This window comes from Pocillopora damicornis, chromosome 13 (assembly GCF_964200805.1).
Source record: "Pocillopora damicornis chromosome 13, jaPocDami1.2, whole genome shotgun sequence".
Lineage (NCBI taxonomy): Eukaryota > Metazoa > Cnidaria > Anthozoa > Scleractinia > Pocilloporidae > Pocillopora > Pocillopora damicornis.
In genome coordinates this window covers 13500748-13515673 of record NC_142682.1, presented here as the reverse complement: position 1 = coordinate 13515673, position 14926 = coordinate 13500748, and the positions used below count along the sequence as shown (strand labels likewise).

The 14926-nt window shown below is 36.2% G+C and overlaps 1 protein-coding gene across 1 annotated transcript in view; it reads left to right on the top strand.

The window, feature by feature from the left end:
- The first annotated feature begins 220 nt into the window (after window positions 1-220).
- LOC149035582 (von Willebrand factor D and EGF domain-containing protein-like) overlaps window positions 221-14926 on the top strand; it is a 44998-nt gene continuing 30292 nt past the window's right edge. Inside the window, exons 1-6 of the mRNA XM_089191307.1 lie at window positions 221-632; window positions 6773-6826; window positions 7823-8121; window positions 8364-8459; window positions 12134-12448; window positions 12933-13006. Of these exons, the coding sequence (XP_089047433.1) occupies window positions 221-632; window positions 6773-6826; window positions 7823-8121; window positions 8364-8459; window positions 12134-12448; window positions 12933-13006 (1250 nt within the window). The remainder of the gene's footprint in view (window positions 633-6772; window positions 6827-7822; window positions 8122-8363; window positions 8460-12133; window positions 12449-12932; window positions 13007-14926) is intronic.

The following is a 14926-nucleotide window of genomic DNA, read 5'->3' as shown; positions in this document are numbered from 1 at the left end:
TGTACGCAAGATAAGGTTACTTTTGGATCTTTCGTAAATTTCAACCAATCAGATCGTTTGTTTGTCTGGATAATCCTAACCCAGCTTGTCATGAATATCTCAGTATAGACTACAACGAAGGAATCGTGAAGTGGAGCAACATTATCAGAAGAGATATTTAATACTCTGGCTTGTAATGTATTTTATTAGCTCTTTTCTCTTGAATGTGCTCGTGCATGTTATGTTTGACGGATCGGCCGCTCAGTCTGATTGCAGTGATTGCTGTACTAAAGGTAACTACACAGAGATTGATGAGCCACGGCGCAGCATCAGAAGTTTATGGAAAGTGGGACAAAAGGCTCTGTGTGATTCAAGTCTACCATGGGGATGGTATCGCTTTACAAGTTTCACTGGCGGTGAGATGCCTACCTCTATTGTCAATAAAAATCGCTGCGGCACGGCAGCCCCAGTTTGGATAAAAGGAACGAATCCCTCAGAGCAAGATGGGACGGTAGACCGAAAAGCATGCATAAACTTTTTTGGTATAAAAAATGGTTGTTCACAAACTTTAAACATAAAGGTCAGGAACTGTAGCTCATACTACGTCTACTTCCTGGGGCCCACGTACTCCTGTGCAATTGCCTACTGCGCTGGTAAGATACTTCTATTTCTTACTTTGTACACAAAGCTAGAATCAGTAACAAGCCAGGTAATTGTTTATTCATGTCGCAGCTCTCACTGAGTTCAGATTTGGTGTGGTTTTAAAATGACTAAAGCGCCCAATGGGTACTACGATTAGATTTTACAGACTACTTTACTTTCTCTCCAAAGCTAGGATCTATGTAAATTCTTTATTTCCGATTAGGAAACCCGGAAACGAAACACTCAGTCTTAACAACTCACCCGTCCAATTCTTGGCTGAATGCCAGATAGACTAGTGGAATGGTATATTCCGTAAAAATGACTTTTGGGTTTAGCTTACTTGACGCGCTTTCCCTACGTTGAAGCACTTGTCTAAATTCAAGAACTTAAGTTAAATAAATTGTTTTACTTACCTAAGATGCTTTAATTACCTGAGGTGCTTAACTTACTAGGGATGCTTTATTACCTCAGGTGCTTTACTTATCCAAGGTGCTTTACTTACTTGATATGCTTTCATACCTTCGGCGCTTCGCTTAATTGAGATTCTTTACTTAACTGAGGTGCTTCGCCTAATTGAGATTCTTTTCTTACCTGAGGCGCCTTATTTACTTGAGATGCTTTACTCACCTGAGGTACTTTACTTACTTTTGATGCCTTTACTTACCTTAGCTGTTTACTTACTTCAGATGCTTTATTTACCTGAGGTGCTTTACTAACTTAAAATGCACTAATTACTTCAGGTTCTTTACTTACCTTAGGTGCTTACTTTCTTGAGATGGTTTACTTACCTGAGGTGCTTTACTTACTTACGATGCCTTACTTACCTACTCTGCTTTACTTAGTTGAGATGCATCACCTACTTCAGACGCTTTACTTATTTGAGGTACTTAACGTAGTTGAGATGCTTTACTTACCTGAAGTTCTTTACTTATTTAAGATGCTTTACTTACCTGACATGGTTTATTTACTTGAGATGCTTTACTTACCAGACATGCTTCATTTACTTGAGATGCTTTACTTACCTGACATGCTTTATTCACTTGAGATGCTTTACTTACCTGACATGGTTTATTTGCTTGAGATGCTTTACTTACCTCACATGCTTTATTTACTTGACATGCTTTGCTTACTTCAGCTGCTTTGTTTACCTGAGGTGTGTCACTTACTTTAGATACCTTACTGACCTCAGGTGCTCCGCTCAAGTGAAATGTTTTACGTACATCAGTTGTTTGAGGTGTTTTACTTACTTAAGATGCTTTTCTTACCTGAGATGCTCTACATACTTAAGATGCTTTATTTACCTGAGATGCTCTACATACTTAAGATGCTTTATTTACCTGATGAATTTTACTTACTTTACATGCTTCACTTACCTGAGATGCTTTATTTACTTGTGATGCTTTACTTACCTGACGTGCTTTAACTATTTACTTCAGGTGCTTTACTTACCAATGGTGCTCTACCTACTTAAGATACTTTATTTACCTGAGGAATTTTACTTACTTAACATGCTTTACTTACATGAGATACTTTATTTATTTGTGATGCTTTACTTACCTGACGTGCTTTAACTATATACTTCAGGTGCTTTACTTACCTATGGGGCTTTTCTTCCTTCAAGTTAATGCCTTATTTACCTGAGATGTTTTACTTACTTGAGATGCTTTACTTTAAAAAGGTGCTTTACCTACTTCAAATGCTTTATTTACCTGAGGTGCTTTACTGACCTAATGTGCTCTACTTACTTCAAATACTAACTTACCTACGATGCTTTACTTAGTTGAGATGCATTACTTACTTCGAGCACTTTACTTAGTTGAGGTGCTTTACGTAGTTGAGATGCTTTACGTACCTGAAGTTTTTTACTAACTTAAGATGCTTTACCTACCTGACATGGTTTATTTACTTGAGATGATTTATTTACTCGAGGTGCTTCACTTTCTTTAGATGCCTTTCTTACCTCAGGTGCCTTGCTCAATTGAGATGCTTTACGTATATCAGGTGCTTTACTTACCTGAGGTGTTTTACTTACTTGGGATGCTTTTTTATTCCAGAGGTGCTTTCCTCAATTGAGTCGCTATACTTATACCTCTGGTGCTTTACTTACTCTAGGGGCTTTCTTCATTAATGCTTTACTTACCTGAGGTGCTTTACTTACTTAATATGCTTTACTTACTTGAGATGCTTTACTTACAAAAGGTGCTTTACTTACTTCATATGCTTTATTTACCTGAGGTGCTTTATTTACCTAAGGTACTCTACTTACTTAAGATGCTATCTTACCTACGATTCTTTACTTAGTTGAGATGCATTACTTACTTTAAGCACTCTACTTAGTTGAGGTGCTTTACATAATTGAGATGCTTTACTTACCTGAAGATGCTTTACTTAGCGGATTAACTTTACTTACTTAACATGCTTTACTTACCTGAGGTGCTTAACTTACTTGAGATGCTTTACTTACTTCAGGTGCCCTACTTACCTGTGGTCCTCTACTTACTTCAGATGCTCAACTTACATGAGGAGCTCTACTTACTTAAGATGCTTCACTTACCGAAGATGCTTTACTTACCTGAGATGCTTTAATTACCTAAGGTGCTCTACTTACTTGGGATGCTTTACTTACCTACGATTCTTTACTTAGTTGAGATGCATTACTTACTTCAAGCGCTTTAGTTAGTTGAGGTGCTTAAGTAGTTGAGATGCTTTACTTACCTGAAGTTCTTTACTTACTCCAGATGTTTGATTTACCTGAAATGCTTTACTCACTTGAGATGGTTTACTTACCTCACATGCCTTATTTACTTGAGACTTATTTCAGCTGCTTTATGTACCTGAGGTGTGTCACTTACTTTAGATTCCTTACTGTCCTCAGGTGCTTTTCTTACCTAAGGTGCTCCACTTAAGACGCTTTACATACCTGAGGATCGATCCTTGCTTACTTGAGATGCTTTACTTACTTTAAGTGCTCTGCTTACCTGAGGTGCTTTATATACTTGAGATGTTCTACTTACTTGAGATGCTTTACTTACCTGAGCTGCTTGACTTACTTAAGATACTGTACTTGCCTGAGGATCTTTATTTATGTGAGATGCTTTACTTATTTGAAGTGCTTTGCTTACCTGAGGTGCTTTATTTGCTTGAGATGCTTTACTTACTTCAAGTGCTTTACTAACCTTTAGTGCTCTACTTTCTTAAGATTCTTTATTTACCTAAGGTGCTTTAACAACCTGAAGTGCTTTACTTACTTGAGATGCAAAAAAAAAAAAGGAAAAAGTACGGCGAATATCTGGTTTTAACAACATACGATCCCAACGTTGTAAGGTGGATTGCTCCCGGCTGCCTTGAATGTTCGGATCCAGTGTTGTCTTGATTTAGAAGTTACCATTCACTATGAACAACCTTTGTTTATTGATGAACAAACTTTATAAATAAAAAAGAAATAGGGAAATCACAGAAATCAATTCCAAACATCAATCAAGTTTTCTCTTGAGTTTAAAAGTTGAGTGGATGTTGTCATTGGCTAAATTAAATGGGTTGAAAAGTTTTAGATGGTATTTTCTCATGTTTGCCATTTTTTTAATTTACTGGAAGATGGAGTTGTTCCAACATGTTAACATGAAACACAACGCATCTTTAAAAGTTTTCATTTGACTATCTACTGGCAAGTCTTTGTATTATATTTCAACCCAACCATTTTCCACAACTTGTAAACACCGTTACAAAATAATTAATCAGGGGATGGAAAATCTGTGGCATATACACCATGTTTGAAATGCCATGTCCATAATAAGCTAACAGGATTGAGGAGGCTGTATTTGGGAATAGGCTCTCTTGTCTGTATCATTAATTAGCTACTTGCTACTGCTTACAATGTTTTAAAACCTGGAAACCATCATTTTGAAAGCCATACTTGTGCCTGGTATACAATATTTTATTACATAAATTTGATTCACAGGCTGTGCACAAAAATCTAATTTGACTTATATTTTCTAGCCAATACCAATCCCTACACAGAGTGAAATATTAGGAGGATCAGAGGACAAAAATATGCCATACATCCGCAAGATTTGATGCAATGATTTTAATTACAAGAATATTAACTGATACTACGAGATCTTAGAAGGCCAAATTCATCATTTTACCGAAACGTGATTTTAATTATAAACTGAAGCTAGTATCAAACGACGATTGTCAAAAGAGGTTTGAATTTTTCTGGGCCTTAGCGTTAGAGAAAACCCAGTTAAGACACGACTTACCTCCTGGTCTTTCTCGGATCCTTTGTAGTTCGTTTCTCTTTGTTGATGACCTCTACTCAGTCTGTTTTCGGGAACGTCTTTGTATTTCCCTTTCGCGTTACTCTTCGCTAGATATTTACCTTTTTACTTATGTCTTTTCTTGTTCTCTCTCGCGTTTCTTTCACCGTATTCTGCCTATTTTGGTGTCCTCTCTAACTTTCTTACGCGTTTTTCTCGACGCGCTTTACCTCTTTTCTTGTTTTTTTTTTTGGTCGCTCGGTCTCTTTCTTTTCATCCTATTTTCACTCAAAACCCTCTCTCCACAAACTTGAATAATAACAATTTCTTCCCGTTGACAAAGCTTTAGCTCTGCCGGTATTGTTGCTTTGTGAGTTGATTAGAAATTGCAAAATACTGAGAATTACTATTCAACTTCAACCTTACCAGTTTGATTTCGCGCTCAAAACGTTGGTTGCAAATTATTTGCTTAGGTGGCTTCACGGCCACTAGCCCACGTGAAGCCCTCGTGCTCATCGTCTTCGCTACAACCTATAGTTAAGTGACGAACGAGGATTTAATTCGAATCATTTGTTTCGTTTTTCACACAAATTAGGTATAAAGCTAGTTTAGAGCCATCGAAACAAGTCGTAAAAAATATCCTTGACGAAAAGTCTCTCAAAGCAAAGTAGATCTTAGAGTAAACTCAATTAGCGATTGCGTGCGCATTCTAACAAGATGATTTTTATTTCAAATAACACTCAATTCATGTCTATGCCCTTAGTGGGAGCACCTCATTGATGCATTTTGTGCTCACCGTAGTTGAAAAAAAAATTTGCAACTCTTTATAATGATATGAATATTAAAACATACGAGAAACGAGTTAAAGACCGACTAAAACACATGATGTTATTTACGTCATATCTAAACTGTTGGTGTGACAAGTGGGATCACTTACTAATGTAGGTTACAGGAATCAAAATTGACTAAGTCACCAAATGAAACTAGATTTGAATACATGAGAATCTTTTTTTTTTCAAAATTTTTCGTTCTCAAAGCAGTAAGCGAAATCAAACCCCTCCAAGCGTTAATGCCGGATCGATTGTTTACATTCATTGGGTAACCAAATATTTATCCCATTGCGACAATGCTCTCAGAGATATTTTCTTTTGCGCAAAGGCAAATATCTCAATATTTCACAATATTAGGTAAGCTTCTGGAGTTTGCTTTTATTCTGGACGAAATAAGTACTTAGACTTTATTTCTGACCGTTAAGATGATTTAGGAGCTGTTCCCAAATATAGCTAAGTCATCTTAGATTAATAACTTTTCTCCTTTGAGCTTAAAATTTCCCTTTTTTTTCTATTAATGAAATCAATTCATCTATGAAAAAACATTGTTCAAAGTAAATGACAGCTTCTGGATCGAGGTAACATTGAAGATATCAGGCTAAGAAGTGGCGGCGTAAAACAACCTTCGAGCGTTGAGGTAACCTGTCATCAAAATCTGTCATTTCCCACATTTTATCAATCAATGATAACATGGTTTTGTCGATTTTTTGCCAAGTAAAAACTGGAACTTTTTAATACCCATTTCATCGGTAAGGACTCTAAAATCAGTCTTCATGCTAAATTTCAGCCAAATCGGTGAGGTCAAGTAGCCGCGAGTTTTTGAAAAAGTTCGAAGATTACAGGCTCTTAAATATGATTCCTAATGGGAAAATAGATAGTGAAATATTTATACTTTTTCTCAGTTTTCGCTCCTTTTGATAATACAAGACACTTGAATGAATGGGAAGACAACACAGGGATGAATGGTTGGACGGATTGGGGATTTACATACCTGCATGCATTTATGTGGGAATCAATATTTAAGTGGAAATCAATTTTGTCATTTCTTTCCCCATTGAATTCCAGGTACTAAGGAACCCTGTCCATATGGAAAAGTCGGGGAGCCAGATAAGTGTTTTGGTATGTTCTTATGGTTTTGTTTTCATTACTGCTGTTGTTGTTTTTGATGTCATTGTATTTGATGGTGATGATATTGCTGCAGGCGGAGTGTATCTTATCTAAGGTTTTTAATAGACCTGTTATCAGTCCACAAGTGGAAGGTTTGAGCTTAATAATTCCCACTCTTCTTTTCCTTAAAGAAGCTTGTCATTCAGTGAAATATAGGATACATGAAATATGCAAGAAAGACAGACAGCGTGTTCTTTAATTTCGCAAGAACTATATGTAGTTTTTTTTTTTGGTTTGCTTCAAGAAACAAATGTAGAAAGTAAGGAATGATTCAGATTGAACTTTGCGTTTAGTAAAAAAGATATAATATATATGATAGGTAGCACACATTCTAACCAAACACTTAGGAATAGACCAATTTTCATCTAGATATTTCAATTAATTGTTATGATGTTTTAATCTTTATATAAACATTGTGTCTTTTTTTTTCTCACATTTGACTGCTCTCTCATCTGAGCCTTTGTGTTTTTGGCTAATGGTTATGTTAGTAAAGGAACCGTACTTGACAACTGAACGTCTGAAAAAAATTTTTTCAGCCTTTCCATGAACTTTTTTAAAATAAATTCTAAATAGATTTTGTAAAGGGTTTGTGTTTGTTTTTGTTAAGTTAACATTATTTTTTTAAAATAAATTCTATATAGATTTTGTGATAGGCTAGTATTTCTTTTTGTTAAGTTAACTGCCCTAAGTTAAGGTAACAGATAGAAAGAGTGTAAAATGAGTTTGATAGCTTCTGAAAAACATTGACAGGAAAACACTGGGTCCAATTAGACAAGAGCACCACCGGTGATTGCTCAGTTTGCTCAATTGAGTCGCATAAAAACTTGTACATGTACACTTTCATCAAATAAGGTTGAAACTAAGGAAGCATTTTATCTACTATTGTTAACCATCTGTTCATTTTAATATAATTCTCGTTAAACTTATCTGCTTGAATATGTTTGTTAGATCCACCAGTTCAATTTGATATGTCTCTGATCATGGAGCCAAAGATAGTCTTTGAGCCCCTAGGGCAGGACTCCGCTGTGAACCTTCGCTGTGAGGCGACATTTGTCAATCCCAGCATGCAGTCGTGGCATAATGTTTCGTATCGGTTCACTTGGTATATGGAAGGGAAACATATACACACAGATGACATTTGTGGACCATTAGCACCAGGAAGAAATGAATATCAGTCCGAATGTCCTGGACAACCCTTATTTTCTCGACTTCAGGGCAGTAAAAAATATTATAAACCAAATCGATTGGTAAGTCTTTTAGCATTTGTACTTTTTATAATGTCAAAGACGGAAAATTTCATAACGAAAAGATAAGTCAAAAGGACAAAAAAAAAACTATTTATCGTGCACATGCGGAAATTAGGCACATGACATGTAGCATGTCAGCTTTTTCATTATTGTTGTTGTGATGAAATAAAAAGGAATCTATAATTACTTTAGATTCATGGTGTTCTCAAATAGACTTGCTTGCATTTTATTTGCTTCAAAAGATATCCTGCAATGTGACTGCGCGGTATACCACATCGCCTTTGAATATTTGGAGCACTCCCAAGGCTGTTCTCTTTCCCTTCTTCGCGGGTGTAAAGGTAAATATGTAAGCAATGTTATCACTGAGCATGGTCAAACCTCTCCTTACAGATACCTCTGTGGCAAAATTCTTTATCATGAATTCTGATAGATATTATAGATATTATAAAAGTTCTGCGAGTTTCTGATAGATATAGATATTATCGTCTCTGTAGAGTCCTACGTATATATATATATATAGCGGTACTCAAGACAGAGGGCACAGTTTTTCCCAATACGGACCGACCTAGGCTGGTGACAAACATTTTTATTTTTCTTCCTTAAACGTAACGAAATTCTTTCCAAAAGAACCTGAATGATTTGACGTTGTGATTACAGCAAGATCTTCATAAACCTAACAATTTTTGAGCGACTAATTAGTAGTTAAGATATAGGTAAAGCAAAATTAAAGAGAGAGTCTCCACCGAAACATTTTCATTTTCGTAATGAGAAAGGTGATTTAAAAGACTTCCAACAAGCTTTGAAACATTATTTTTACAAGTATCTGTCATAATCTGACACCTGTCAATTAGAGAGCGCGTAAGAAAAAAAAAGCGCATCTACACTTTTGAAAAAAAGCAACGGAATAGTTCGGCAAGGACTGTCACGACAATGTTTTCTTCAAAAACAGTCAATGATCTTATGGAAAGTATTATTCACTCTGGTCGACGATTAATTAATGTACGAAGATCTACCTCTGGTCAGTTAGGAAATGGCAAGGAAAGTCGTTGTAGGTAAATTAATTTTTTTTTTTACTTTGAAGTTGTGAGACTTTGCTCGTCTGTTTGCTGCAGTGGCGTGTGTAAATTTCGTCTTTCCTCCACAAAAACTAAATGCGAATGAGACACTTCAACTAGACAAAAGGGGATTTGATGTGGCTTTTTCTCATCTCTTCAGTTTTTATCGTTTAATTTACGGTACAAATGTCCAAATTGAACAAGCTTGGAAAGACTAACCAATAGCGTATTTGTAATAGAACTGAAAACTTCGCTCGCCCTTTCACTACGAACAAATTATTTGAAAGAGTTCAGACATTAAATGAATGAAAGTTTCATCGTTTAATTCAATTGTAACCAAATACGTCACGTTTTAACTTAGCGGTACTTACTTAGAGACGGTTTTTAGGCTGCCTGTCAACCAATTTAATGACACTTTTGCTTATTCAAATTCATTTCGAAACTAACATTTTTCTGTCAACTGACCAAAGTGATTTGAGAGAGAGAAAGGAGAAGATAAATAAGTTAGTTATCGGCTTGAGGTCGTGACCGATGGATTTGCTTCAAAATAGTGCCCAGCCGTACAACGAGATGTATTTTTGAAAAATGGCAACGAAGGTAGAGATGTACTCAACGACTCACGAAAGCGTTAGCGTGACCGTGGTCAGAGATAGGAAACTAAGGATCGCGCTAAGAACCAATCAGATTGTTCGATTCGTTACCGTGTCCTCTGAGAAGAAAGAATATACCTATTCTTTCTCATCAAAAAGGTGTTAACATAATAAATTAAAGGGGCAGTTTTTCAAAAGGAGGTTTAATACTAAAATGGGTGGAAAAAATGGGGGAGGGGAGCGATTTAACCGTGTTCAAGTGGACAAATTTTCCATCCAAATAAGTGCATGATTGCATAGATTATGAAACAATGATATTTGATCATTTCTCGTTCGAAATAACCTGACGGTGAACGACATAGTGGATCTCGCATATTTCAATAATAATAATAATAATAATAATAATAACAATTAAACAACGGAATTCAGTAGTAAACTCTGCCTGATATACGCACTGAGCAGTTTAACTCAAAGGCGTACCGTTTTATTCCAAAAGTGAACACATTTATTATTGTTTGGGCCTTTTCCTTGGTGAAATGCGATTCATACTTTCGGACCTACTTTTTCACAATTATTTTCTACTTTGACGGCTATAATTAGGCAGTCATGACACCGAAGATAACGCTGAATCGAACCAACAGTTAAAATATAGAAATATACTTTTTTGAAATTCTCATGACTGGGTCTAAAGGCTTCATACGAATAAAGTACTAGGTGTTTCGATATAAATAATAAAAATAAATAAATAAGTAAGGGTGTTTTTGTGCGCCCCTTTGAATGTGTAAGTAAGTAAGACTAAATAAATAAGTAATGGTTTACTAACTGTGCATCCAATTGTGTTGGCTCTTGATCTTTTAACTAACCAATAATACTAACTGTAAAAAAGGTTGTGGTTATTCATCGTGGTGAATAACAATAAAAGCTAAGTTTTTCGTATGTCTCACGATGTAGTCAAGTGTGATGTAGATCGCGACGTTTCGACTGCATACTGGTAGTATTCTTGAGACGATGAGGTCGACTGGTCATGCGTGATCTTATAAAGCTTGATGCTCTGCTGTGATTAGTTGTTTTTTCAACAGCTCTGATTAGTGCATTTCGATCCTTGCTGTTCACTCAGTGATTTGCTCCCTCGGCAGTCCGCTGTCGCACGGCTCTCGTGTTGTGTTTTTTGATCGTGGGCATCCACGCTTCTGGAATTTCTATTCCACTATTCCTGTTGATGTTGTTAGGGTGAAGTCTTATATGAATTGCCTCTTTGACCCTGCGCGTGTAGTAATAAGGGTCACGATCAATAAACGCTAACGCCTACGCAGAAAGAGACTACGCTAAGATCTCAGCTAGTACGACCAAAAGACGCTCTCGACCCGGCTAAACAAGATGGCGTAGTTTACAAGATTCCCTGTGAACGCGGCAAGGTCTACATCGGAGAAACTGGAAGACCTATGCAAGACAGAATTAAGGAGCACCATTGAGACACTCGACTCACCCGTACCGAGACCTCCGCCATTTCAGAGCATGCCCACAACACCGGACACAAGCCACTCTGGAACCAAGTGAATTTTGCAGTCGAAACGTTGCGATCTACATCACACGTGACTACATCGTTTATTAATAATAACTGATAACTAAGAGAACAACTAAAGAACAACTAAGACTTGGCTATAGACAAATTTCCATGCAAAATTAATGCAAAAAGTATTAGCAATGCAATGAATGATAAATTGATAAAATGATGATGATGATTATAATAATAATGATAATAATGATGATAATGATAATAATAATAATAATAATAATAATAATAACAATAATAACAAGAATTTAAGATGATGTATTATATATCACACAGGTGGATAGTGCTTTTCGCGCACGATGATTGGCTGGTTTGGAAGCGATTGGCAAAAACTATTCACCTCCGAGCAGCCGAATAGACAAGAACGCTTGTTAAAAATTTGATTTCAGACCATCTTTTGACAAAAATAATTTTGTTTTGTTTTCTATGTGATATACTCTGGTATATATATCCACCCATAATCACCTCCACTTCGGTGAGTAATTGTTAACTATTCTACAAGTATGCAGTATTACAGAAAACAATTTTTACGGAAATCTTAAAGTACTAAATTGTAGACTAAGAAACTATGCAATTTACCGCTAAACAAGAATCGAATATGAGCAATTCGATTTCGTTTGGCACACGTTTGCTGCAGTGTCTGGAAAGGTTCTATTTTGCATGGGCACTGCGATATCTAGCTGCATACACACAAAAAAAAAATGAGGAAGTGTCAAACATCATCATTACTCATATGGCTCAAGGCGGCTATTATCCAAATAATGTACTTATAATTACTTATGTATCTTTCCTAGGTTGAACCATCTGTATTGACCCTTAAGAAGTGTTCCGTCGGCGAAACTTACTCAATTACCTTGACGCCAACAATACCCATTCACATGGGTTTATTTGGAAGTGGCTTAGAAATTGGTTTTTGGTTACCAGCTGATGTTAATCTGGACAAAGGCGATTGTCAAATTACTTTAATGGGCCTTGAACCTAAAACTGTACGTCTTTTGCCTAGTTGCAATAACATTCGTGGCTCAAGTTCAGAAAAACTGATCTATTTAAAAGTAGAAAATTCACACAGTGAATTTTGGAACACAGTACCTTACCTACCTGCTATTCGGGTAAGTTAGTTGAAAAGCTATTAAAAGGTGTAGCCAAAGGAAATTATAATTCAGTCAGAGATCAACTAATTTAGACTACTGAGACACAGATATTATTATATTTATTTTAAGCCCCCAAGCAGATATTATTATTAACACTAGGTTGCCCTCGAAATCATGGTGTTACCCATACAAAATGTATGCAATGATTGAATCTGACAAGTTTTGGATATAAAATTCAAAATTAGTCTCGTTTACAAACAGTCTCACTTGAAAAACCACAATGTCTTTTTTCCATTATTTCTTCCCATAATCACCAATCGATCGCACCACTGACACAAGTTTCAAAGTCTGTGATTTTTACATTATTGCTCATCACATAGAATTTAATTTGTAATTGGTAACTGTCTATAAATTTAAAGTAATTGAACGTAGCATCTTCCACTTTATATCTCTAGGGAAATAAAATCTTGGAAAGGTTTTAGTAATTTTTTTTTCTCCACAGGTCTACGTGGAAGACGCTTCGGACAATATTGGTTATTGTAATTCCGTTATGGATCCACATTACTCTACATTTTTGTGAGTTTCAAACTAAACTAAGCAGCGATGAAAATAGACTATGATTGTGTTGACAGAGTGCCCGACCAGGCAGTAGGTGATAATGTTCAAATCACCGATTTGTCTCAAGCTTGGCCAAAGTGTTAAGTATCAAAGATTAAAAACTGCTAGAAAATGACAGATCAAAACATTTCGTTCCTGAGAGATACGATATACTCCTGTGAACCTCCATTTTCCTGTTACTTGCATAATAAGTTAGCTACCAATATTCTACCAGAGCAACGAATGAAAAACCCATCTAGAGATTTAATCCACTTCGCCATGTTCCATGATTTGATTCATCTTTTCCATTCCTCTTTTTCCCCTGTGCCAATAATTTACATTTTATTGTATTAGTTAATAAAAACAGTTTGTTCCCGTAGTATAGCGTAACGCAGTGTTTCCTCGTTCAAAAGGTTAAAAAAAAAAGAAAGAAAGAACGAAAAAGAAAAAGAAATAAACGATAGAAAGGTATTTGCATAACGAGAATTTTATCTTTCTCAGCGAACTCCATCACCTTTAAAAACACAAAGATTTTGTTTATTAGTGTAAGACTTAAGTGCAACATTTTTTCATAATACAAAGTTTTCTGTGTGTTTTAGCGGCACCATTTCCTTGAGTTTTCCAAGTATTTGATATTATGTGTTGTTTCTCACCATTAAGTTAGCGTGTGCTTGAGATTTTGTTCTTCAAAAATCCTATTAGACTCAAGTGGCGTAGGTGGGTCGTGATTGGTCGGTTTTGATCCGTTAGTAAAGTTAGGTCTTTCTGTTCGGTTCGTTTTCAATGTAAATGTCGTGAATGAGTCATTTGGTATGCTGCCGGTCTTACAGCCCAAAACTGACCATTCAGTTTACGCAAACCGGATTTAGACCATTCGACTGACAACAACTATTCACTTGCATTTTGACTTTGATGATGAATTCCGCTCAGGTTATCAAAACGTCATCACCATTACCGACTACCTACGATCAAACTTCACTATTACACGTTGTATCGGTCGGTTCGTTTTTGTCCGAGCAACGCAGGCTTTCGCGTTTTACGCAGTTCTTCTTTAAGAGAGTTGTATAGTTTTTGTTACCCACTAAATCCTCCTTTCCTTTGAATAAATATTTAATTTTTTGGTTTTTTATCAGCCACTCTGGATTTGGATTTGCAGTCACAATCTGTAATTGAGTGGCAAGTTTAGTTTTGTTTTGTTTTGTTTTTTTTTTCCAATCGACAGGGCGGGGAACAGGACAGGAAATTAACGCAAATAGAATGCGCATTTTGTTTTTGTCCCTTTCATTCAAGGGGTCAAGGGTTCGAGTCACAACAATACATACTTTTTTTCACTCTCTTTTTCTTGTCTATTTCCCTTTTATTATTTTCATTCTTCTTCAAAAGCACGTTTTTCTCATTTTGCTCGGAAAGTAACCCCTTACTGTACAGTAATTGGCATTTAAGAAGCCAATTACCTAAGCGCAGCTTTTGTCTTTCCTTTTCCTGCCTTTGTAAATACAAAGACTGTGAGGAGAAAATGCGATTTAACTTCCAAAAGCCCGCCTTTTACTCCAGTCAGGAAAATCCCACACACGAGTCACAAGGTCTGTGAGTTGACGTGACCCTTTTCTTCGAGCGACAATCTCGGGCAACAATCGTGAAATAGTGCTCGTGAAACGAATTGTTCCGAAAGACCTTTGAAGGGATTTTTATTGGTTCCAGATGACAATGAGATAACTACTGCGTCTGCATAGAGGTCACTAAAAAAAGAAACAAAAACAAAAAAGAAACCCAAAAAAAAAAAAAAATACCGTCGCCTGGGTATGTATGTCTTTCTTAACAATGGCCTCTATACTCCTTTAAAATTCATCAATAAGGTGTCACGGACTCCGTCATTTGAAATATATCGACATACGTAGT